Source organism: Parasteatoda tepidariorum, chromosome 10 (genome assembly GCF_982258835.1).
Source record: "Parasteatoda tepidariorum strain Cologne lab strain chromosome 10, Ptep-v5.0, whole genome shotgun sequence".
In the NCBI taxonomy this organism is placed as follows: Eukaryota; Metazoa; Arthropoda; class Arachnida; order Araneae; family Theridiidae; genus Parasteatoda; species Parasteatoda tepidariorum.
In genome coordinates this window covers 87,955,984-87,982,636 of record NC_141764.1, presented here as the reverse complement: position 1 = coordinate 87,982,636, position 26,653 = coordinate 87,955,984, and the positions used below count along the sequence as shown (strand labels likewise).

At 30.1% G+C, this 26,653-nt stretch overlaps 1 protein-coding gene across 1 annotated transcript in view; it reads right to left on the bottom strand.

The window, feature by feature from the left end:
• Positions 1 to 19,461: 19,461 nt before the first annotated feature.
• Positions 19,462 to 26,653, bottom strand: part of LOC147803074 (E3 SUMO-protein ligase ZBED1-like) — an 85,003-nt gene continuing 77,811 nt past the window's right edge. Inside the window, exon 2 of the mRNA XM_087152879.1 lies at positions 19,462 to 20,820. Coding sequence (XP_087009005.1) covers positions 19,462 to 20,820 — 1,359 coding nt within the window. The remainder of the gene's footprint in view (positions 20,821 to 26,653) is intronic.

Below are 26,653 nucleotides of genomic sequence, written 5' to 3'. Positions count from 1 at the left end.
AAATACCGCGTCTCTAAATAGTACAACTGCATATTAATACGACATCATGATTAATTACTGGATTAAATCAAGAAAAAAAGTGGACGACTATAGTTTCGGTTCTATAAGCAAAAACCTTCTTCTGTATCTAAACACCAAATGTTGGCTGAGAAGTAAAGAGACAAACACGTGATGAGTGGTTCAACCAAACCACTTCATCTAAATCACTTTAAGCTTGCTTGTATCGTCACTTCTTAATCATCATTTGGTGTTCAGACACAGAAGAAGGTTCCTTCTTGTTCACCATCAATCCTAAAAAACAAACAAACCCTACCGGAAGTCTGCAAGTCCTCCTCTGATGTCATAACATTGACGTGACTATTTCTTTTTTTTTTGACGTTCCGGGTTTGTTTTTATGTACTCTGAATACTTAATTGTTCTGAATTTTTTTTTTCGTGGAGTGTTTTTGCGAAAAAATGTGTTCTTCATACTTTAAAATATCATATGAAGATATGAAAAAAATAACTCTGGGAAATCATCTTATACTGACATGCAATTGCCTGATCTTTGAGATGCTGATTTTCGCAATTTAGTTTACACCAGCAGAAATTCTTCGAATAGAATCCTCTACCGGAAGTTGAAACAACCTCTACAAATGCTGCCACCTACCGAGAAGAATATGAAACAGGGTCGGGAATAAGGTGAATAGGACAGAAACTGTAATACATCTATTTATGTACGTTCATTTGTACTTTGAGTCTTTTTCCTACCTTTTTTTTCTTTGTCACTCAAAATATATCCTATTTTTTGGATAATTATATATAAATTATGTATTAATAAGTGGTGTTTATATTTTCGATCATTTCTTTTGCTCTTGAAAGTTAATTTAGAACAAACTGAACTAAATAAACTATTCAAAATACGCTTGAATTATTTCGAGTATTTTTAATCAACCGCATAGCCGTGAGTCACAATATACTGAACAAAACTACCAAGAAATTGCTTGAATAAACCAAGAAATCTACTAAATAGATCGAATGCAACCGTAAATCGAACGTCTTTCCGGGCAATCGCTTCGTGGTCAGCCCTTTTTTCTCAACCCCTCCCTCCTTACGAAACTTTCTTTCTCACTTAATTCCACCCTTTATTTTCTTTTATTGCTCCTCTTTTTTTCCCTATTTTTTTCTTATTTCATACCATTCCTACAAATGAACTTTTGCAAAAAGCCTGTGGCGAAAATAAAAGTAAAATTAAAAAATAAATTACATCACTAACTAAATCTCAAACTAGGAAAAAAACTTAGCAAAAAAAAATAATGCGCAGCTAAGAATTAGATAAAATTTAATTAAGGTAATCCTTCTTAACTTCGAAATTTACGCTTAAAAAGTCGATTTCGAGTAATTTCTTTTTTATATATATTTTCAAACACTTTATTCTTTTATTTCTTGAAAAAGTCAATGATGCATGAAATGAAGTTAAATGCTTGGGAAACCTGAAAGTAGAAAATTCTGGTAGATACAAAAGGAGATATTTTAAATCTGTAAAAGAAAATTAGCTTTTGCGCAAATAAAAGTAAAAATATCATAATTACTTAACAATCTTACGTGAGCATGTAATTGCGGAGTGGGATACCTATTAATTTATTCTATAATTTAAAAAAAAAGATATCAGGAATTAATTAACAAAGAGAATTATATTAGATTTAAAAATTATGTCTTAAAAACGAAATTATTTAAAAGGAAAATTAAAAATGGGCCTTTTCCATTGTTTTTTCCTACACATGTATTTTCATATTATGTTTGTCAAAAAATATCATACTTGTATATATGTATACCAGTGCAATGTATTCAACCACAATGCTTACACAAAATATTCTCAGTGGCAGACGGATAATGGGGTGGAATCTCCTTGTTGTTGGACTAACCTTGGAGGTTTTCCTCTTCATGCAAAGCAAATGCTGGTTAGTTCCATTAAAATGTCCTCCACGAAGCCAAGTTTATTCCATTGCTAGATCCAGAAGTTCCCTTGTCTCCTGGATTGGGCTCAAAATTACAAGACCACGGAGTTCAATATTGATAGTCAATAATTCAGAATTGGATCCACTTTTCAACACCGGATATAAAATACAATTTAAAAGAGTTTAATATATTGTATAACTGTATCGGTGACTGAAATATATTAGTATCAAATGTCACTGGATAAAAATCATTTCAGTCGTATTTTAAAAAAAAAGTGTAATATTAGAATTCGCAACTGGATACTTGCAAGTAACGTCATCGCAGGTAAATCGTGGTTTTGTCGATTCAAAAGTCAATCAGGTTCAACGCTCCCTCGTGACGTCACTTACAGGTACCCAATTGAATTAGATTTAAATCACATGTTTAGGCATAATCATTTCCCTTCTTCTTCTTGTATAGCAAGTACCCAGCTGTCCTACCACCACAGAACCTCTTAAATTTTTTTAAATTTTAAAATGTTCCAATCGCTTTTACATAAGTTACATTTTTTATATTTTTGAAATAATGAATGGGACATTTTATAAATTATATTTATCACCTAATTGTATGTTGTGAATTTTTTACTAACTAATTTATCATTGAAGATTTTCTAAGTCCGCGCTATTAAATCTTTAATATGAGCTGTGGAAATATCGTGTTCTGGTTTTTAATAAAATCTCATATAGTAACATTTTTTGAGCACTTTTTGAAAAATGTGGGTATTTTCAGAAAATTTGACGCACATGTTTTAACATGAAACCAGTTTTAAGAGATTAGCTCTTTTTGAAAAATTTTGAAAATTCACGAAGCGTCCAGTCCATTGCTTCTTTAATATGTACTGTGGAAATATCATGTTTTGGGAAAAAGGAATTTGAATAAATGACATTTTTTAAGCACTTTGTATGGGCATTTTCAGAATATTTGAAGCATACCTTTTAAAAAGAAACCAATTTTAAGAAATTCAATCCTTCCAAAAAGTTTTAAAAATTCACAAAGTGTCCGCGCTATTACTTCTTTCATATGGGCTGTGGAAATATCGTGTTCTGGTTTTTAAAAAAACCTCATTTAATGATATTTTTTAGCACTTTTTGACAAATGTGGGCATTTTCAGAAAATTTGACACACACATTTTAACATGAAACTAGTTTTAAGAAATTAGCTATTTTTAAAAAAAATTAAAAAATTCACAAAGTGTCCATTCTATTACTTCTTTAATAAGTACTGAGGAAACATGTTTTGGTAAAAAAGAATCGGAATAAATGAAATTTTTTAGCACTTTTTGACAAATGTGGGCATTTTCAGAAAATTTGACACACATATTTTAACATGAAACTAGTTTTAAGAAATTAGCTATTTTTAAAAAAAATTAAAAAATTCACTAAGTGTCCATTCTATTACTTCTTTAATATGTACTGAGGAAACATGTTTTGGTAAAAAAGAATCGGAATAAATGAAATTTTTTAGCACTTTTTGACAAATGTGGGCATTTTCAGAAAATTTGACACACATATTTTAATATGAAACTAGTTTTAAGAAATTAGCTATTTTTAAAAAAAAGTAAAAAATTCACAAAGCGTCCATTCTATTTCTTCTTTAATATGTACTGAGGAAACATGTTTTGGTAAAAAAGAATCGGAATAAATGATATTTTTTAGCACTTTTTGACAAATGTGGGCATTTTCAAAAAAATTTGACGCACATATTTTAACATGAAACTAGTTTTAAGAAATTAGCTATTTTTAAAAAAATTTAAAAAATTCACAAAGTGTCCATTCTATTACTTCTTTAATATGTACTGAGGAAACATGTTCTGGTAAAAAAGAATCGGAATAAATGAAATTTTTTAGCACTTTTTGACAAATGTGGGCATTTTCAGAAAATTTGACACACATATTTTAACATGAAACCAGTTTTAAAAGATACGCTCTTTTTAAATATTTTTAAAAATTTCTCAAATTGTCCTATCTATTGCTTCCTTGATATGGACTGAGGAAATATCATGTTTTGTTAAAAAAAAAGTAGTATATAAAGACACTGTTCGATCACTTTTGGACAAATTTCGCCATTTTCAAGAAATATGACGCACATTTTTCAACATGAAACCAGTTTAAAAATATTTGCTCATTTTAAAAACTTTCAAAAATTCATAAATTGTCCGCTCTCTGTATTCTTTAAGTTTTTCGATTTTCTTAAAAAGTTCTCGAGATACAGTGAAATACGCAAAAAGTAAACTTAACGTTTAAAGGGTCCAAACTTTGGACCCTTTGGCTACTTCCAAATCTTTCTATGATTTAGGACACTAAGAGGCCATGCTATTTTTCTTTTGGAGGGTCAGAAATCCAAAATGTCGTAAAAAGGGTATGTTTATTCAGAGAAAGAAAGATTTGGAGGTAGCCAAGGGGAAAGCTAGTTTTATGCCTGGTTTCGTAACTTAAAATATTGTCTGCACAAATCAATTAGTATATTTAAGATCACACACTTAAACCATTCAATTCAAGCCTTACAGCGTGGAAATCAGGCAATTGAATCAAAAGTTATTCAAGATGTTTTAAAGCATGAATAATTAATGAACATATTTTGTGTTTAAAATTTTGAACACATTAGATTAAAACTTAACTACACTAGTGTTTGGAAATCTCATTGTGTTTTTTTAACAAATATATTTTGCTAAATTTTGATATTTTAACAGCAAAGAAGCTGAATAATGTTCATAATATGAAAAACTATAATAAAGTATTATATAGTATTTACAGTGATACACTTTTCGAAGGTAATATTCAATTATATTTTCTTTCAAACTGCGAGAATTATTTGTGCATTTTTTTCCAAGAAAAATTTTTCAAAAAATACTCAAATATCTATTCTAAGTTTTATTTAAATTGTTAATGAGTATTATTTAAACTTATTTGTACAAAGATTATTATATTACGTCATCTCTTACGCAAACATCCAAACCTAATATTTGAATACAAAACAATGGTTCGTTATAGTATTAGAACAGTGCAGTACAATAATAGCATGGTAATTTATTCTTTTATTTTTCCTTGAAATAGTTATTTCTATCCGAATTTAATTTAAGAACTACTAATTGAATTATTGTAGGATGCATAATTATTTCAAAAGGCTATAAATAGTAATAAAAGTATAAATTTGTTTTCTGCATAATCTATCAACCCTGATCCAGTTCATGTCGAAACTCATTGCAGAATATATTCTATTTATGATTTTCGTAATGAAAACCTATTACAGCATTCAAAAGCTCGGATATACATGATTATAATCTTTTCTTAATGACATACACACAATTTATCTAAGTTATAATAAATTACTTATCATTATACAAATTTAAAGTCTCTACAATTGAGCAATTGACATATAATACACAATCCTTGTTATTCTAAGAAAACATTGTGCTCTAATATATGAAATACCAGTTCATGCAATACCATTCATCTATTTTATTCCATTATACTAGCAATAAGAATATTGATAATCCAAGAATAATTGCAATGTTAATCATTTCCTTGTATCTCAGTAAGTATATTAGTAAGATTTTTATCAGCATCCAGATTTCATTCCAGAAAGAGATAATCGAATTATTTTTGGATAAATTATTTCGAAATGCAATAGATAAAAATATGCAACTAACTAATAGACGTAATAGAATTAAATATGCTTCCATAATAGAATAAAATATGTTATCAACACAATGTATGAACACTCTGTCACCATTATAATCTTCATGAAGTGATTGCTGAATATGTTATACATATATTAATTTCTAATAAAACAAGGAGTATAATCAGCTATTCATGATTAGGGTCTCATTTTAATAGCATGCATTTGTTCCGATCTATGAATAGATAAATTATCACCATAGCGAGCCTAGATAATTTTATGTTTGCAACAAAAATCCATCTAAACTATTTTCAGTTCATTAAGATGTTTTCATTTCTCCTGTCAAATCATGTTTCACTTATTTCATGACTCTAAAGCTTCCTTGAATTGATCAATAAATTCCTATCATTGATAACTTATTTTGAAACAACTTTGTACAGTTCATAGACAATGTAAAATTGCTTTATTCATAAAAATAAATCTTTCTGAAATAATCATTTGAAGTTTTGTCTCAATATCAAAAATAAGATTTAGAACAACAGGATCGAAATGCGTGAATAAGAACTTATTTGAATGGGATATTTGTGTACTTTACAGAGAAATTAAATTTATTTCTCCTGTTTTGAAAAATAGTACCTTTATTTTAGGTATAACCATTCTACTACGTTTATTGGCAATTAATTTTTTGGTTTCAGTATTTACTTTCCATTTATGTATCATATGAATGCTTTGAATTTCGTTTTTCCTTCGTGACCTTAAAATAGCGTAAAATTTTTTTACATTAATTGAAACTTTACTCAAATTCCAAATTTCTTAAAACCTAACTAAGGAAAGCTTTTAACATCGAGTTTATTTATGTTCCGAGGAATATTACATGGAAAAAAGCCACTTTTTACTGCTATTTGCATAACTATTGTGAAACAACCTGTGTAGTTAGTTATAACTATAATCAATCACATAAGTAATTAGAGTCTAAATTATATTTTATTATATAGTATATATAATATTTGAAATATGAAAATAAGTTTTATTAAAATAATTTCTTCTGTTGTGAAAACTAGTATCACTACACTGTTAGAATTCTTATTCTAAAATTATGGTAAAATAAACGACAGTATTGTGTCTATTCAATTAACCGAGAAGTTTACAGTTAAAAACGGTTTTTACCTTTACGGTTTCGAAACCATTAACAACTAGTACGGTTACAAAATCATGGATACAAAACTATACAGTTTCTAAACCATTCACGACTGACATGATTTCAAAACCGTAAGAACGAAATTTAACAGGGCATTAGATATAGCGCAACAGCTTTTTGGTGCTGCCATCTGTGAGTGAATAAGAGTATCGTATTTTAATGTTCATGTCTTAAAGGCAATGGAAGAAAAATTGTAGTGTCAACGTTGTATATCGAACCCCCGTACAGTCGATCATGAGTTTGACAAATTAGCTCTCTCGGCTTTAATATGTACTCATCTGCAAAGAGTGGTTTCATTGGGTTACAGAGATAAATGTCTGGTATTTTAACCACATTAGGGTGAAATCAGTTAATGATTTTTCGCTCAGTTAACAGTTTGAATACCATCTTATTTCTGGTTATTTGACTGTTTTGTTTGAATATGGTAAAATAACAATTAAATAAATTGCCATTTAACCATTTTTTCCAAGAAATTTTTCTAAGTGCATTTCAGGTATAACCATTCTACTACGTTTATTAGAAGCTATGTATTTGCTTTTCTTTTATGTATTTTATGAATGCTATGAATTTATTTATTTTTTCGTGGTCTTCAAATAATGCATAAATTTTTGCTGTAGTTTATAATCTTAAAAGTAATTTATTCCAATTCTAAAGTTTTTAAAATCTTACTGGGGAAAATTCTTATTTATTACATCATGTTCTGAGGTATACTTTATGCAAAATAGCTATAATTAATTGTTATTTACCATACTATTGAAAAGCACTCTGTATAGTTAATCAGTAACAGCTATAACAATCAATCAGATAAATAATCAAAAACTAAATATTGATTTTTTTATGAGCTAAAAGTTATTGCGGATGTGTTCAGAATACAAATGCTACACAGTATGCATATTATGTGCATATTTTATGCATATTATGTGCATCATTCCAAACCAAAATCTACATTTTCAAAAAAAATCACTACATTAAAAAATGCTAAACTTTTTTTTATAAAAATGATTTGACATAAATGACCCAGATATGGGCATTAATCAGTATATATACTCAAAGTAATATAAATGAAGTTACAGAGTGATAGGATTCTTTTGTTTTCGCAATTTAATGCTACGTAGCAATGCGATATATGTCCTGTAATAAAAAAATAAAACAACGTAAGTGTTTCAAGATATATTTCTTAAGAAAGTCGCTCAACAACGATTTTCTTTCCATTGCTAATACTGTGAATGCTGAAATAGAACACATGATTACCAAAAACTATTATAATTGTTTGCAGAAATAAGTATATACTCGATTCATCTATTACATTTTTCTGTTTTAATTCATTGATATATATCTTTAATATTAGTACTTTATTTTAAATAGATAATTTTACAAATTTAAAACCCAGTTTAAAGTATGACAAAGCAAGTCTTCGTATAGCGAGAGAAAAATGTTGAGAACCTTAACATCTATATTTGCAAGGAAATGTTTCTCTCAATAAAACATTTTAGAGCAAAAAATAATATATTATTTCTTTTATTAATTGCACCGTTATATCTAAACAAAATAAAATAAATTAAATAAGATATAGCTTCTTTCTTTATTCCGGAAATCCGGAAATAAGAAAACACGTATACACATTATTACCAAAAACTATTTTAATTGTTTGAAGAAATAAGTACATACTCAATACATCTATTACATTATTCTATTTTAATTCATTGATATGTATCTTTAATACTAGTACTTTATTTTAAATAACTAACTTTACAAATTTAAAACCCAGTTTGAAGTATGACAAAGCAAGTCCTTGCATAGCGAGAGAAAAATGTTGAGAGCTTTAACATCTGCATTTTCAAGGGAAGCATCTGCTTTACTCGTTGAAACACTTTGGCTCAAAACACCACGCAAACTTTTCCGAAATGATGTATTAGACCCTGCCATGCGTCAACATCATACATAACCTCCTACTTTTATCCAGATACAGGGTTAAAAGAAAGATTTAAGAAAAAATGACGCATAAGGTTTAATTCTTTTCCGCATGGGGGGTGGAGGGAGTAAAATTTCTTTGATATGCCCCAGGCACGTATATTTGCGTGACTTGAAATATTTTTACGCTTTGACGTTTTTATTTGCTACAGTGTAGAATATTTTTTTTAAACCTTTCCCTTACGTTGAAGGAATTTCAACGGAAAATTTTGTTTTTCTAGATTTACTTTCTTAAGGAGCAAAATGAAATTGTTTATGTAAATATTGTGCTTACGTTCATGTTAAACGAAATTAAAGTAAGTTCTTTTGGCTGGAATTTTTCTTTTTTAGGAAATTACTTTTTGAATACTTTCATTTTATAATATTAAACGCATTTATTTAGAATACGTTCTAGTAATAATATTTTTATGTAAACTAAAGAAAGCATACGAAAAAACCACATGAGTTATTTTTTTTTCTTCTTGTGTATTTCCGCGTGCATCTTATGGTAGTGGAATGAAGAAAATAATCTTCTTTTCCTGATTTCAGTAAAAATGATTTTTCTTATCAGATGCATGTTTTTTTTTTTTAAGTAAATAGAATCGCTTACTATAATGACAGTATTGATGGTAAGTCGTATATCAAAATGATTCTTTTGGCCTCATAGGTAACTCACAGACATTTTGGTTTTTCGTGTATTTTTTAAACGAAAATCTGCTTTGAATTCTAAACTAAAAGTATCTACGCAAAATCTTATAAACAAAAACAAGCAAAATAAATAACATAAAATATACATTTTTTAATAAAAACGCAGATTTAAACAGAAAGTAAGGATTAAGGATTTGCAAGTAGAGAAAAAATTCCTGACACTCTTAAGACACTCCTTTCATCAGAAAGATTAGAATGTATATTTTAAAAGCGTGTAATAAGTGCAAGTAGTATTTAGCAAAGAAGCAGTATTATCTCGAAAATAAAAATAATAACAAATGTGTAAAATCTGGAAAATGTATTTAAATATAGAGTAATATCAAAATATATTAAATAGATGTCGTTACGTATTCCATTTTATACAGTATTATATAACCGTCGTTGAACAGCTGATCCAATTTTTGGGTTTAAGACTTTAAATGTTCAACTTCGTAGACTTGTAATTTTGAACCCAAGATCAAGAAGACAAGGATTGATCCAGAAGACAAGGATCAAGAACCTCCTCGATCAAGTATTGGGCGAAACTTTGCTTTCGTGGAGGATATTTTGATGCAACTAACCCGCATTTGAGTTAAATGGAGAGGAAAACCACGAAACCCTTCATCGGTTAGCCTGATGGCAAGAGAACTCTAACCCATGTTACGTCTACCACTGAAGATATTTTGCGTCAGCGCTGTGGTCGGTGCGAGCCGGGTGCGCAATTCGTATCGACCACCGAGATTCGAATCGGTTCACCTCATCAGAAGGCGAAACCTACATCCCCTAAGCCATCGCGACTAGCATATGCCATCTGCAAATATCAGCAATCCTGCTTGAAAGCAAGTGAATTTGAAGGCAAAAGGGGGCCTCTTTTTTTTCAGTGGTGCCATCTATGGCCAAGAATAAGATTTTTCCACACACGTACGCGTAACCAGTTTCACAGGGATAAGACTCATTCACACATCTTTCATCCACCAGCAGATAGTAATTTTGACCCGAACCAGAGAATGATCAAGCTTCAATTTAGTGCCCCTAGTGGTATTGATTTGTTATTCGAACTTGGAAGACTTTGTTGACCCAACAGCTTTAACGTTCACCAGTCACCATTTAATACCAGGAGAATCTTCAGCCCCTATGGATTCAAACTCCCATTCTTACGAGCACGAGTCCAACGTCTTACCAACCAGACTATTACGGCCCATTAAATAGATAAACTATAACTAATTGTTATCATAGATCGCTGTTATTATACAGCCTATTTTATGACAAAAACGGGATATATAAAGTATAACATTTTTCAAGCGCACTTGGTTAAAAATAATATACTGTGTGAAAAAAAAAAAGAATCATTTTGAATCTAATCTAATGATCAGATCTTCACGTTCTAGGACTCAATCTTATTGGTTCGACGTTGTGATGTCAAATATTCAAATTAACTAGTGCAGATGATATTTTAAGTTCCGAAATCACACACAATGAACGTACTTTCTCTGAATAAACATGCTTTTTTTTACTAAACATACGATTTCTCAGGAACTATTCGACTGATTTCGCTCACATCTTACCTTTTGCTATGTAAAATTACGTACTTTAAAGTGGTGTAAGAAATTGTGTGCTTTACAATTCAATTTTTTTCGAATATTATTAAATAAAATAATAAAAAACGATAAATACTCCCTAAAAGTCACATCACAAGCGTCATTCAAAAACCATCTTACTTCTTGATGGTAACATCAAGACTGCTCATCATCCAGTTTTAAGAATTGGAAAAATTTCATGTTGGCTTCTTTTGCAAACGTCTCAAATGATGCACTTTATATTAATTTGTAGCTCCTCCCAAGCCAAGCTCCAGCTAGACCATCTAAGCACGTCTATTCCTACCACTTCACCATGTTAGTTTCGGTCGTCCTCTGTTCCTTCGTCCCTCCGGTGCTCAGGTGAGAACAACACAGGGAAATTCAGTGGCAGGCACTCGCAGAATGTGTCCCATCCACGTCTATCTTCCATGATTGATTTCCTAAATAATGGGTCTTGTTTAGGCCTCTCCGTATAGTTGCTCATTTGAAATTACATAAGGCCAAATGATTTTGAAAATCCTGTATAGAGCTTTAGTTTGAAAGGAGTTTTCTTGTGATTTAGTAAGTTTCCAAGTTTCGCACTCATAAAGTAGGGCGGCCTTAACTGTTGAATTGAAGATGTACCAATATCAATAAACATATACATATATGCCTTTATACCTATATATCTGTACATATACCTACATACCTAAAGCAATGCGCTTCGCGCTGTCGTGCCACAGGTCCCTGGTTCGATCCTCGGGTCAGGCAAGGTTGACTCAGCCTTTCATCCCTTCAGTGGGTCGATAAATGAGTACCAAGCATGCTTGGGAAATAAACACTGGGGGTTTCGCGTTCGGTTGACCACCTGACCGGAACATCTGCTCCAGCAACCCAGAGCCCAAGGTCAGGAAAACTGAGATGGGCACAGTAGGCCTTGGCCCTCTATGGGCTGTCGCGCCGCTGAGTTTAGTTTAGTTAGATACCTATAACCTTTAAAACATCTGTGTAAAAATTCAGGTTAAAGTCTTAAAGCGTTACAATTTTGTTCATAATAGGTGAACAAGTAATTCGAATTTCAGAAAATGCATTTGCCATTTACTTTACCACATAACTAATAACTTCCTAGAAATCCTAATTTTTTAAAAAATTTCTTGAGATGAAGTAATCTTGCCTCAGAGATTCTTGAACGATCGTCAAATATTTGCAATTCTAATATAAACTTAATAAGCAAAATACGCTAAATAGAAAAATTTTATTCACTCGAAAATATTTTTAATATATCCTAAGAATTTTCACAAAAAAAATCCTTCATCTCAAACTCATTTGGCATATTTTAATCATTTTAAAGCCATAATCCATTTTCAAATATTTATCTTTACAAAGAACAAACATTTTCTTTTCCAACAAACCCCCATCCCAATCCCACAGCAGGAATCCACTCTGTTTTCTTAAACAACTAGACCTTAATTATAATGCTAATTAACCGTAATAACCACGAGGAAAAGAATATATCCGTGCCCGCCCTTTTCTGATTCTCAGTGGGAAAGGGAATGAATGAAAGTGGTAAAACTTTTAAAACGTTCGAAATCCATTGCGTAGGGAGCTTTCGTAGTAATAGAGAAGAAGCGACGAGGCGGGAACAAGAGGTGAGGACGTCATTTTCATGGGGACGCTGGCTCATTACAAAGCTCATTTACTTGACGTTCCTTTAGCAGAATAAGAAGCTTGCATCAGCACCGATGCAGAAAACACTTTGGCCTCTGCATCTGCTTTGGTATTCCAAAGAGATGGAGATGGAAGAACTGTGGTAGAAGGTTTAGTAAAGCTTGAATACATATCAACGGGCAGGGATGGATTTTAAAACTCGGGGATTTCTTGAGGATTATATTGTTTTAAAATATTATTAAAATATTTAAATTTATATTTTATTTTTGTAGGACAGAAAAATAAAAGAAATTCGATATCAATTTAAATTTACCAAATTAGTATAGTTGAAAATCGTCAGGAAGAAGATGGATTTTTTTTGTCTTTTTGTGTTTGACATAATTGTTGATGTATTTTTACGACTTTAAAAAAAATTATACCTTTGTAAAATTATTAAGTGGAAAGAAATAGGAAGCATTCTACGTTTATTTAAATAAGAACAAAAATAGGAAGTAACAGTTGTTGCCAGCAGAAGTAATATTTTAATAAATATGTATGTAGGATGCCGGCATCACAAAAACCAAAAATGTAGAAATCAGCCAAAAATGAAGCTTGAAAGGTGTATGTTTATGACACTTCAAGCTTCTTTATTTTTCATTACGGCAGCACAGAAAATCACATTGACAGGAGTGTTGCATTCTTACTAGAGATTCGACGAGCAAAATTTTAAAATAATCATCTGTGTACAGCTTTAGATATTTACCAAGATTAATTTTAATCGATACTTATCAAGAGATATCTAATATAACGATTATATTTTCCTCAACTATTGGAACTCATACTTTTACATCTAAGTTGAGATTTATTTTCATAATCATATACTTTCGAAAAAACATTCTTCCATTTATAGCCAAACATAACACTCAAAAATTGAATTTACTAGAAATTTATCCAACAGACATTTAAAAACAAGATATTGAAGACAAGATATCAAGTTGAGAAAATTAACTTGCAGCTTGTATAAAGAGATGAGATTAGGGGAATAAAAAGGAAGTTGACAAAGTAAAAGTACTTTTTTGAGCTATTGGTGAAATAAAAATTTTAGAGAGAAGGAATGTGTAATAAACAACATCATAATGCAATTAAATATTCCATATTTTCTTAAGTAAAATGCTTCTGACTAAGTTTTGAAAACTTCTTACCAATGTTTCAATTGTTTCAGATGTAATCAGATTAATAGTTTACTACATTATCTATAACTATCAATACCTAATCTTCTATCAATACCTATGCTTTTAAAATTAGCAAAACTTACTAGTTTAAATAGCAACAAAAGGACTTCCAGAAACAACAATCAAGGAAAACTTTCTATGGGGAAAATTTATATCGTACTGAAAGTTTCATACATTTTTATTTAAATTTTTACAGAACCTAAAGTAAAAAATAATCATAAATTATGCAATAAAAAAATTGAGGAAAAAACTAGAAATAAATAACTTAAATAATCTTTAGAAGTTGTCTCCATCAAAGATGTGTTGTATAAAAATTACAACCAGAAAACGTTATTCAGTATTAACATAACTGATACTCTTTCGTTTCGAGAATTCATTAAATTATTAATTAAAGTATTTCAAAAGCATGCACTTAACAAAAAGTAACTGAAAATAAAATAAAAAACTTTGCGAAAAGTATTGAAACATTTAAAATTATTAATAGTTTAAATAACCACAATAGTTAAATAACATCAAGATAATTCAAGATTCCATCGAGATACGTTGTCTAAGACTAACAACCACGAAAACAATTCAATTGCGACGAAATTATAGAAATTATTAATAATTTAAATAACCCTTCTAGCTCCAATCTCGATAAATTATCTAAGAATAACAACCACGATTGAAATATTCGATGGGGACAAAGTTATAGAAATTGCTAATAGTTTAAATAACATTTCTTGATTCACCCTAGATACGTTGTCTGAGAATAACAACCACGAAAAATTATTCATTAAAAATTAACAAAACATCCACTAAACAAAAACTAATCAAAAAGAAAACATTTCAGAAACTTATGAAAAAAGCTTTCATATTCTTTTAATAATTTAAATAATCTTTTGGGACTCAACCTAGATACGTTATATATGAATAACATTCAAGAAAAGATTTCAATGGGAGAAAAAATCAATATCCTTTTTTTACCGATCGTTTGTTTTTATTATATTGCACCCGCTCACCACAAAAGAATAATTGCCACCGTCATATATTCCATAAAAATACAAAAACGGAACAATTCTCAATGCTAATAAAATTCTTCGAAAATTCTAAAGAGAATATGCATGCATTTTTTATTAGCCAACATTGACTTTCCCCGTTGTGCAAGCTGATAAAAATGTATATAACTTTCTTTTTACCCGTTCTTTTTTGAAGAAAGCATTTATTTTATTTTCTTTAGAATATTTCATGGAACGATTTAAAATTTACTATACTTTATTTCAATTGGAAAGGCTTCTCTTATTCGATATACAAAGCCGGTAGTTGTCGGTATGATTACTTTTTACTTTTTTTGATGCATTTCGCTTTTCAAACCATTCCCTGGTTATTGTCAGCGCCAAAATTGCCTTGCCAAGCTATTATTTACAAGCCAAGTAATATCAAAGTCGTAATAACTGCTTACGCTAGTTGTAGTTTCATTGTCGAAGCGAATAACATAAGCCACGCCACCAATATCGACGAAATACATTTGCCACGATTTTAGACAGTAATTTATAACGTTTCAAGTCTTTTTTATTCCGTTCAGATACCTTATAAGTATTAAATTGGAATAGGAAATTCTGAACTTAAATAAAATCAATTTTATGTTAGAATCTGCGGGTGAATATTGTATCATAATTTCGTACTACGAATATTCTTTAATGTAGACAAACAATTTATAAAATAATATTTTAGAAGTCTGATATAAAATAAATTTGATACTGTCAAAGTGAAATGACATTTATGTAATTCATATGCTATTACTGTTTACGACATCCTTGAAAATATAATCTTAGGAAATATAACTTATATTAAATATGATCAATACCGAATCTGCATACTGAAAAATAGATGCTCAAAATTTGAAACATTTTTTTTTTTCGTTATTGACTAAACTAATTCTTGAGAAGAAATTCTCAGAGCGAATTTGTTTCTGTCGAGGATATGAGTCTTCGTTAAAAGCATCAAGACTAAATGGATTATATCCGTAAGGATATCGTTATTGACTAAACCAATTTTTGAGAAGAAAATGTCTGATCGGATTTGTTCTGTCAAAGGATATGATTTTTCGTCAAAAACATCAGGACTACTGGATTATATCCGTAAAGATATCGTTACTGACTAAACTAATTTTTGAGTAGAAATTCTCAGTGCAAATTTGTTTCTGTCGATGATATGATTTTTCGTCAAAAACATCAGGACTAATGGATTATATCCGTAAAGATATCGTTATTGACTAAACCCATTTTTTAGAAGAAAATATCAGATCGAATTTGTTCTGTGGAGGCGACGCGATGCGAGGCGAGGCGATGACGAATATGCTTTTTCGTCAAAAGCATTAGGACTAATGGATTATATCCGTTAAGATACCGTTATTGACTAAACCAATTGTTTAGAGGAAAATGTCTGATCAAATTTGTTCTGTCGAGGATATGCTTTTTCGTCAAAAGCATTAGGACTAATGGATTATATCCGTTAAGATATCGTTATTGACTAAACTAATTTTTGAGAAGAAATTCTCTGAGAGAATTTTTTATTGTTGAGGATATGATTTTTCGTCAAAAGCATCGGGACTAATGGATTATATCCGTAAAGATATCGTTATTGACTAAAGCCATTTTTTTAGAAGAAAATATCTGATCGAATTTTTTCTGTCGAGGATATGCTTTTTCGTCAAAAGCATTAGGACTAGTGGATTATATCCATTAAGACAACGTTATTGACTAAACCAATTTTTTATAGGAAAATATCTGATCGAATTTGTTTTGTTGAGGATATGATTTTTCGTCAAAAGCATCGGGACTAATGGATTATATCCGTTAAGATATTGTTATTGACTAAATCAATTTTTGAGAAGAAATTCTCTGAGCGAATTTGTTATTGTTGATGATATGATTTTTCGTCAAAAGCATCAGGATTAATGCATTGTATTCGTTAAGATATCAAACTACTTTTTTTAAGTCAATTTTGGCCAAAATATCATTTTTTATAAGAAAGAATTATGGACCTTTATCTTTCAAACACCCGTTTGAGTTTTGTTTTTAGGTTAAATGGAACAGAAGTTATGAGGATTTTAAAAAAATATCTACATTACTACTACTTCTTTTTTATCCTTTTTGTCAAATTAATTTTTCGCTATATTTCCTCTGTTCTAAATTCACTATTTTAAAATAATTCAGTTCAAATTACATGAAATTTAGCATAATTGTTCTCTATACATATGTCTAGAGAACTAGTGGATTATTGAACTGTTATTTTATATCTAATTCCTAAAATAAAAATAATTAATAGCAATATTTGGACTTTTTTGCCAAATAAATTTCTTCATTTGCTGTAAAATATCTATGTTTTAATATTATATCCAATAAATGGATATTCATTAAACATAAATTCATTATATATTCACTATTCCCTAAATTGAATTTTTATGAGCAAATCAAGGTTAATGAAAAATAATAAATTTTAACAAAGCTACTTGATTTTGAAAAAAGGTCAGTTTTTAATCTTTCTTAACCAGTTTTACTCTTTAAAATTTCCATATTTATTATATTCATAACATGTTTAAGTGTATAATACACACATAAATCTAAATTAAAAAATTAAAAAAGTTGAAATTTTTCTCTCAATTTCAAATTTTTTATTTGTATTCCTTAACACAAGGTATTACAAAATACGACGTAAAAATTAACGAAATATGAGTAAATGAGTGCTCAGTCATGACTGGAAATGGAACCCATATAATTCGTATATTACCTTCATGCAGAGCAAAAAGTTTTCAAGCGGAAAAAAAATAAATAGCAAACTCTCAGAATGCACCGAGATGGACTGAAGCAGTTTCCTTAAATATTCGATTTCTTGAAAAAATGATTTTCAAACATAGTTTTTGACGAAATACAGCTCAAAGAGTGTTAATTTGTCAAAAGTTTTAAGTCTGAAAATGTCCTCCTTTTTGCTTCTCACCTCAATTAATAGGGTTGAAACGTTGAGCGACATGGCATTAGTTACGTGTTTTGGGTTTTTTAGTTTAAAAAAATCTTGCCATTCTTAAAGTACATCTTTGTAAAAAAATAATATATTAAGTATTGTACTAAAAATATTTCACTATGATTTTGCTAAATTATATGCAGTGTTAAATTTTACATTAAATCTATTATTATTCTATACCCATCTACGATCACTTTTATCTGTTCACGTTTTTGACTCTCTCAACATGATACAAAATCTTGTCAATTTAGCCAACTAATAAAAAATAGTTTTTAATTTAAAGTTTTCTAAGCAAATTTTAGTTATTTGTGCTTTTTTTAAAACGATACAGATAAAAAAAAAACAAATATTTTACCTACCACTACAAAAATACAATTCCAATTTTCTAGTATATAAGACGTGTTAACTCGATTGGAGGATGCGGTGCCTTTCCATACACGAAGGTTGACACTGCCGATAACTACTATCCCCACATTGGTGACCTTCGGACGTGATATGAACACGCCTACCTTGACGGAAACTCCCTCTTCGATTAGAACACGCCTACCTTGAAAGTAACGCTCACTTCTATCTGAACACGCCTACTTCGATAGATGGTTCACATTGAACAGTTTACTTGCTACTTGTGACTAGGGCTGGGCAATGTCAGAATTTCGATATTGTGGTATATTGTGTGCTTCATATCACGATATTATGATATACCGAGGTAATTAAATTGTTATGTATATTATAAATGCTAAGACTTTTTTGCAATTAAAAATTAATGTGTTTAAAGAGCATCATTTAAAAAAAATGGGGTACTTATCCTATATTAGCTCGCAGCATAATTACCCCATAGAATCAACTAATTGTAAAGCATCATTATTTTAAAACAGAAAAATTTTATTAATATAAACATCAATTACTAATATAAACATCAACACAGTTATAAGCATCAACACAATTATAAACATCAACAATTATAAATATCAACACAATTATAAACATCACAACACTATATCTCAAAATTGTATTTCTCAAAATTTTGCAACACAATTAAACATAATTGGAATTTTTACTTAGAAAGATCTGCATCTCAGCTTTGTCAGGTAATAAAGAGGCACGATCTTCAGTAATAACAGTGCCTGCTACACTGAATACACTTTCAGACGGTACACTTGTCCCTGGTATTGCAAGGAAGCGCCTTGCAATTAACTGCAATTTCGGAAAAGAGGCATAATGTCTTTTCCCACCAGATTAATGGGCATTCCGAAATGCTTATTTTCGAAATATTCAAATACTCATTCATCTCCCTCTCAGCTTTTGCTATTGGTGTACATTCCCTAGCATTTAAGTCCTCTTCTTCATCTGAGTCAAAAAACTTAGCAAGTCCTTTTCTTTCTGTTTGAGAACTGGATGAAGAAGGAACACTCATTTGTGGGTCATCCTGCATATTATATGATTCAGCCATAAGTTCAATCGCTCTACTTTTAACTGCAGACACATTTTCTAGATATTTCACTTTGAATCTCGGATCACATAATGAACAAAGACCCAAAATCAATGCCATTGATGAATCATTGTATTTGGCCTCTAGAGCCCCCAGAATTCTTGTTTTATACTCCTACTAACTTCAGAGTCACTGTCATTAACTTGAATATTTTTTTTACTTTATTCAACAGCGGCAGAATGCAGGAAGCTGTAATATAGTTGCTTCTACTTAAAGATTTCGTCATTTCTTCAAGCAAATTCGTGACACTTACAAAATCTTGAAGAACATTAATGTCAGATCCCTCAAGCATTAAGTGTTTTCTGGAGGGATAATCCAGCAAAACTTTGCAGAGAGGAAGCTGGTTGGACAAAAATCGCCTGCAAAGTTTTGTTGTGCTCCACCAACGTGTTGGGCATGCACTCGGCAAGCTTTCAACATTCATACTCAATTGCTCTTGAGCTCTCTGTAAGTCTCTTTTCATCTTCCATGAATGAGAAATCGTGTTCTGTAGCTTTTTCAAGCGAGAAATTGCTGTCTTCAAGAAAGACTGTTGTAAAGATTGGTGGACACCAATGTTTATATTGTGGGCAAAGCATGAAATCTGGTTTACCTTCAGATCTCTTATAGCTTTAGCAATATTAGAGCCATTATCAGATGTTATTGAGGGCAATGTTTTAACATCAATATTCCAATCTTTTAAAGTGTTACTTAACATTTCAATTAAATTTTCTGATGTATGGTCCTCTATGAAATGTTTGCAGTTCAAACACGCACTTAGAAGTTGCCATTCATTAGAAATAAAATGAGCAGTCATTGCTAGAAAAGGAGTATTGGTTATCGATGTCCAACAGTCAGTAGTGATTGCGATATCACAACTCTGTATGGAAGATATTTCAGCCTTTATCTTTTCAACCGTATCATTATATAATTTCGGGATAGCTACAGTTGAAAAGTGTTTTCTTCCAGGCAGCTTATATTTTGGGTTCAAAACCCTCACCATTTCGATGAACTTCGGATTTTCCACTGTGGCAAACGGCTGCATTGATGTTGCAATAAATTTTGCCACAGCTTCGGTGCAATTTTTAGACGATTTATTGTCCAGCGGTTGAAAATCTAACATAGTTTTTTGCCGCTTTTTCACACTTTCACTTGGGTTCTGCTCAGCATCAACTGGAGCTGAAGGATCATCAACATCAATGGCAGGTATAGTACTTCTTGTCAATTGTTTGCTTGAAGTGTTCAATTCCCTAAATTTTAAGGGATGATGATGCTTTAGATGACTGGTCAGGTTACTTGTACTCCCACTTTTTGATCCAACAGTTTTTGAGCATAATTTACATACAACAATATTTTGGTTTAAAATCCGGCCTTTATCATCAGCTGGTAAACCGAAATAAATCCAGACAGCGCTTTTAGTGTTGGGCTTTGATACTACCTGGCAATATCCTGGACAATCAGTAAGAGCATCCATAACAGAAATATTCTATAAAAGAATAATAATGAAATCAATATAAATTTTTTTTGACAAAAGTTTTCAGTCTTACTTTACAACTCAACAATTAACATAATCCATAATGTGACGAAATCTTTGCTATTATTATTATTTTTTTAAATTTTTTATTTAGTTTATAAAGCATAATTTTGGGAAAAATAAACAGAAATGAAAAAAAAGTGAAGAAATGAAAAAAAGTAAACAGAAATGAAAAAAAGTGAATGAAAATGAAGAAATGAAAGAAATGAAAATACAATCAAAAATCTTCCAACGTACTATTTTAAAATAAGACTACATATTTTTTATAAGAAATTTAATTCAAGAAAATTTATTCTTTGATTTTTTAAAATTCCACAAAACCGCAATAGAAACTAACAATCTTTCAAATTCCAAAAATTCAAGCATTTTCTAATGCAAGTGTTTTGTTAAAATTTAAATACAAAAATAATATAATTTTATTATAAAAAAAATTGCAGCCTTTACTAGAATATTTCGCCTTTACTAATAAATATTTCGCCTTTATTAAAATTGCAGCCTTTACTAATTATTATACATGAACTAGAAAATATCAACAAAAAAAATTTAAAAAAATATCGAATCCCTAGAATCAAAACAATTGTTTTCAAATGTGCTACTTAAAATACTAAAATATTACCTAAATATATTTTTAAAATGAATTTGAAGAATTCGATAAATTTCCACTATTTTCTAAAATTCAAGAAAGCATTAATAATAATTTTTTTAAAAAAATTTGCTAAAATTAAAGTAATTTTTTTATTTTAAGCCATTGTAAAAAAAAGTTTAAATATATTATAAAAATATTAAAATATTGTATTAAATGACAGCATTTTCTAGAATTCTTCATAACATAGATAAAAATGAATAAAGGATTTCAAATCGTTAAAATCAAAGCAATTTTTTCAAACGACGCTATTTAATATTTAAATTCTAAACTTTTGTCAGCAAGACATTTTTTCTTAAACGTAAAATTTTTTAAACTATAAATTCCCGCAAATCATTGCTAAATTTCAAGCGTTATTTTTAAATGTAGGCTATTTTAAATTTAAATACAAAAATATTATAATTTTAATACCGTTTTAAATAAAACTGCGGCATTTTCTAAAATTCTTCAAAACATCGATAAAAATAAAAAAAAATTCAATCGCTAAAATCACGGCAGTTTTTTGCTATTTTAAATACTAAAATATTATTTAAATATATTTTTTTTAAAATTAAAACTGCGGAATTCTATAAATTCTCGCAAAACATCGATACATATGCATTTGATTTTCTAAAATTCAAAGAAACTCCAAGTGCAAAGTTTTTTAAAATTGCTAAAATTCAAGCATTATTTTTCAATTAAATTCCGGCATTTTCTAGAATTCTTCAAAATATCGATAAAAATGTAAGAAATTTAAATCGCTAAAATAGAAGCGATTTTTTTTGAAAATGCTATTTCAAATTTAACTACTTAACCATTTCTATCTGAAAAATTTTTTTCAATTCAAATTGTGAAAATTTATAATTTCCAAACCATCAACAGAAATGCATTTTGGGGGAATATTTCCGCATCGTGATCTGTTGCGCCACTTCATTCGAAAAGGGGCGAAATAGATTCAAATTAATTTTTTAAATTAAAAAATAAACAAATGATAAAATAAAATAAACGAAGAGGTTTTGCCCGGGGGTTCAAATTCTTCTGTTACTTATTATTCAGCCACAGATCACGATACGGAAATCCCCATTTTTTCTAATCGAAAGTATTTTTTCTGTTCAGTAATAAATAAATAAATGAGATAATTTAAATTTAATACAAAACAAATAAAAAAACAATTTTTTAATGAAAATTGCTGAACTTTGAAACATTTCTCAAAAACATCTATAGAAACGAAATTGCATAATTAAATATTTATTTATGCATAAAATATTTATTGAAAATAATAGATACATACCTTGATTATTTTTATTTCCTCTGTATTATTCGTTTTCCACAGGAGATCCAAAAGCAACGTCGACAATCTCGGATTTAAGATCAGAAGCACGCTATTCTCAAAATGAAACCAAAATCAGTAACTAAGTATACCGTGGAGGGTTGATATAACGTGCGGGTGTTTGAAATCCGATATCGCCAATACCACGGATATGACGCATGTGCTTTAAAGTCAAATGATACCACAATATATTGTAGGAGAAATTTCTAGCTGCCGAGAGGAGGTACCGTAAATATTACGCGCAAGCCTTTGAGTTCTTCACCCCTAAATCAATCACGTGCCATACCAATACCTCCTAGATACCATACCATACCGCCACTTCCTCGCCGCCGGTCGGCCGAATATATTGGCTAGCGGTGAGTACCGAGAGGTGCAGGCATAGCGACGCTTAATAACTCGGTATTGCCGAAGAATATACTTCCGAATACCATTACCGCGGTATCAAAGAAATATCGGAAAATGACGGTATTACGGTATATTGCCCAGGCCTACTTGTGACTGCGATATTATCCCCCTCCTCGCGCTGCTGCTACTCAGTCTCGATCACACGTCGACTTGCATACACTCGACTGCTAATAGCAACACAGGAGCAACAACAACCGTGAAATTAATACAGCTCTCCCGGCTTCTCACAAAACAGCAATGAATCAACTAGTGGTATCTGTTCATTGAATTCTATCATAGCTATATTTCTGGTGGGGGAGTACTGTAGTTTGTTTACCACTAGAAAAATACAATTCCAATTTGCTAGTATATATGACGTGTTAACTCGATTCTATGATGGGGTACTTTTTCATAGATGAAGGTTGACATTGTCGACATTCCCGATAACAACTCACCCCACATTACTATTTGAGAACTGGAACTTGAATTTTAAAAAATATTTTGACACTATACTTTAAAAAAAAAAAACGTCATCAATTTTCTCGTCTAATCGTAACTACTTTTAGCAATGGAGATAGCAAAAAGTATCATTTTTCAAATTGAACATTTGTCACACCAAAGTCAATTTTGTCCATGTTTCTTTATTTTTCAAAAACACAAAAGTTAATCAAAAGTTAGAAATATTTCCAAAATAGATATAAAAATAGGTATAAAATGTATATAAAATAATATTTAATTTCGGCTTGCATACACTCGACTGCTAATAGCAACACAGGAGCAACAACGACAGTGAACTTAATACAGCTTTCACGATCAGCATTCAGAAGCACGGTGATCTTAATACAGCTCTCCCGGCTTCTCACGAAATGGAAATGAATCAACTAGTAGTATCTGTTCATCGAATTCTATCACAGCTATAATTCTGGTGGGGGAGTACCATAGTGTGTCTACCACTACAAAAATAAAATTCCAATTTACTAGTATATAAGACGTGCTAAATCTATTCTATGACAGGGTACCTTTTCATAGATGAAGGTTGACATTGTCGACATTCCCGATAACAACTCACCCCACATTACTATTTGAGAACTAGAACCTGAATTTTAAAAAATATTTTAACACTATACTTTAAAAACAACAAACGTCATCAATTTTCTCGCCTAGTAGTAACTACTTCTAGCTATGGAGATAGCAAAAAGTATCATTTTTCAAATTGAACATTCGTCACACCAAAGTCAATTTTGTCCATGTTTCTTTATTTTTCAAAGACTATTGCAAAAGCTAGAAATATTTCTAAAATAGATATAAAAATAGGTATAAAATATATATAAATTAATATTTAATTTTTAAAAAACGCTTAATTAATTAAATTACCCAAGCTTTAAAATTCTCAACTTCTTTGTGAAGATTTCCGTGCTTGAAAGCGGCGAATTTTCATTTGCTAAAAATAGTATTAATAAAAATAAAAATAGAAATTTTATGATATTTTGCTTTTACAATTATTTCAAGTTAGAGTGCGTGATACATTTTCTAAATCATATTAAAATTTACTAATGTTGTTTTCTTCAATTAAAGAAATCACATCTGAAAACAAGTTTTGTGTCAGTCAAACAAAAAAGTCAAACTTTCGTAAGTGCACATTTTTATTGCAGCTTTTTCTATTCAGATGTTGTTTCTCCGTCTTCTCCCAACACGCAACTTATTGATGAATTGACGATTTAGTAATGGACGAATTGACGATTACACAATGTATTCCAAATTATCTTAATGGTTTAAAAGGAATAATAACGATGAAATAAAATAATTAATTTAAAATTCCGTATTTTAGAAATATATAAAAAATACCTCGAAACAGCGTTCATTCTTAATTTCTTTCAGAAATTTAATGCAAAAATATTCAATTTCAATAAATAAAAAAAATTCAATAATTAATTGCTTAAATGTAAGTAGAAAAGAGTTGGACAAAATTTGGTATTCGGATAAAAAGGTGATATCCTCATTTTTGACAAAACTTACTTCTGAAATTTACCAAAATTCCCATGAAGCTGCATTGAGAGAAAATGAATTGAGTTATCATGTTTGTGGCTGCATGGGAGCACCAAAAAGCATGGTAAATTTATGATAGACATCTAAAATATTGAGTCATATCCTTCATATATACTCATTAAAACGCTCAGATATTCATTTGAATGTAAAGACGTATAACAAAATTTGACAAGCCATTATAAAATCTATTAAAATCATCGAAAAGAGTTTATTTTTCGGATGAAAAAGAGAAATTACCTTAGGTGATTATAATTAATAAAAATGGTGAATCAACGATTTTCCTTAATAGGCTAAAAATTACAAAACAAGCCTTTTTGCTATAAATGATTACACGGAGAACAATGCTTTTTTTCTGTCGCATGCGAATTTTTAAACAGATCATAAATACTTTCGTATCGCTTATTTCAAATCTACAGACTATTTCTCTTTCCAAGGTAAATTTTTAATGGCCATTATAAGTATATTTTTTGTCGAAATGTGTAAGATTAATAATGTTTTATAAAGCAGGGGGTTACATAAATGTTGCGACAAACTTCTTAGGAGAGTTGAAACACATCATCAGAATTAAAACTGCATAGGAACCCATGTCCGCAACTGTCGTCATACGCCTCAAGGAGAGCTCTCCTTTTATTAGCTCTTTCTTCGTGTGCTTTTGAACAAGTCAGAATAAGGAAGCATCCCTAGCCTCGTACGACGACTTTTCCGAGCATGTGTTCCTATGCAATTTTAATCCTTATGAATTGCCCTAAACCTCCAGAAAGTTTGTCGCATGATTTATGCGACCCCCTGTTATATATAACGATTTTAAACTTGAACATTTTATCAAAAGTTTACTAAAAATGTCCTTTTTAAAAGTCTGTAGCTTTAAGAGCAAAGCTAATTTCAGATTTGAACACTCCACACCCGATTTATTCAGGATTAAGTGTTTGTTTAATTTGGTCCCAGTGTAATTTACAGATAAATTTACATATTGCACATAATTAAGAGATGATAATTGTTTCTGAATCTTCTAGAAATAATTCAAGACTTAGAAAGGAAAAAAAAGTGATGTTTGATATGTGATTTCAGGTAATTCAAATAAAATTTCAGTCACAATACGTATTTAGTCTTATTTCATCTTAGAGCATAAAAATCATCTAACAAATACACTCAGGATTATATAACTCTAAAGATTCAATCATATTAATTATTCCTCCGGTACATCTCTGTAATTTACACCATCTTTAAAGAGTCATTTAAATTATCCTCAAACTTCAAATGAAATTTTTCAACGCCCTCTACCAGTTCTCTCAAAAAGCAAAACTAAACCTAGACCTCCAAATTAATGGAAATTACATCAGTTTCAATTAACGAACCACGCATCTGGCAACGACACCACTTCTGACGTAGAACACGGTACAAAG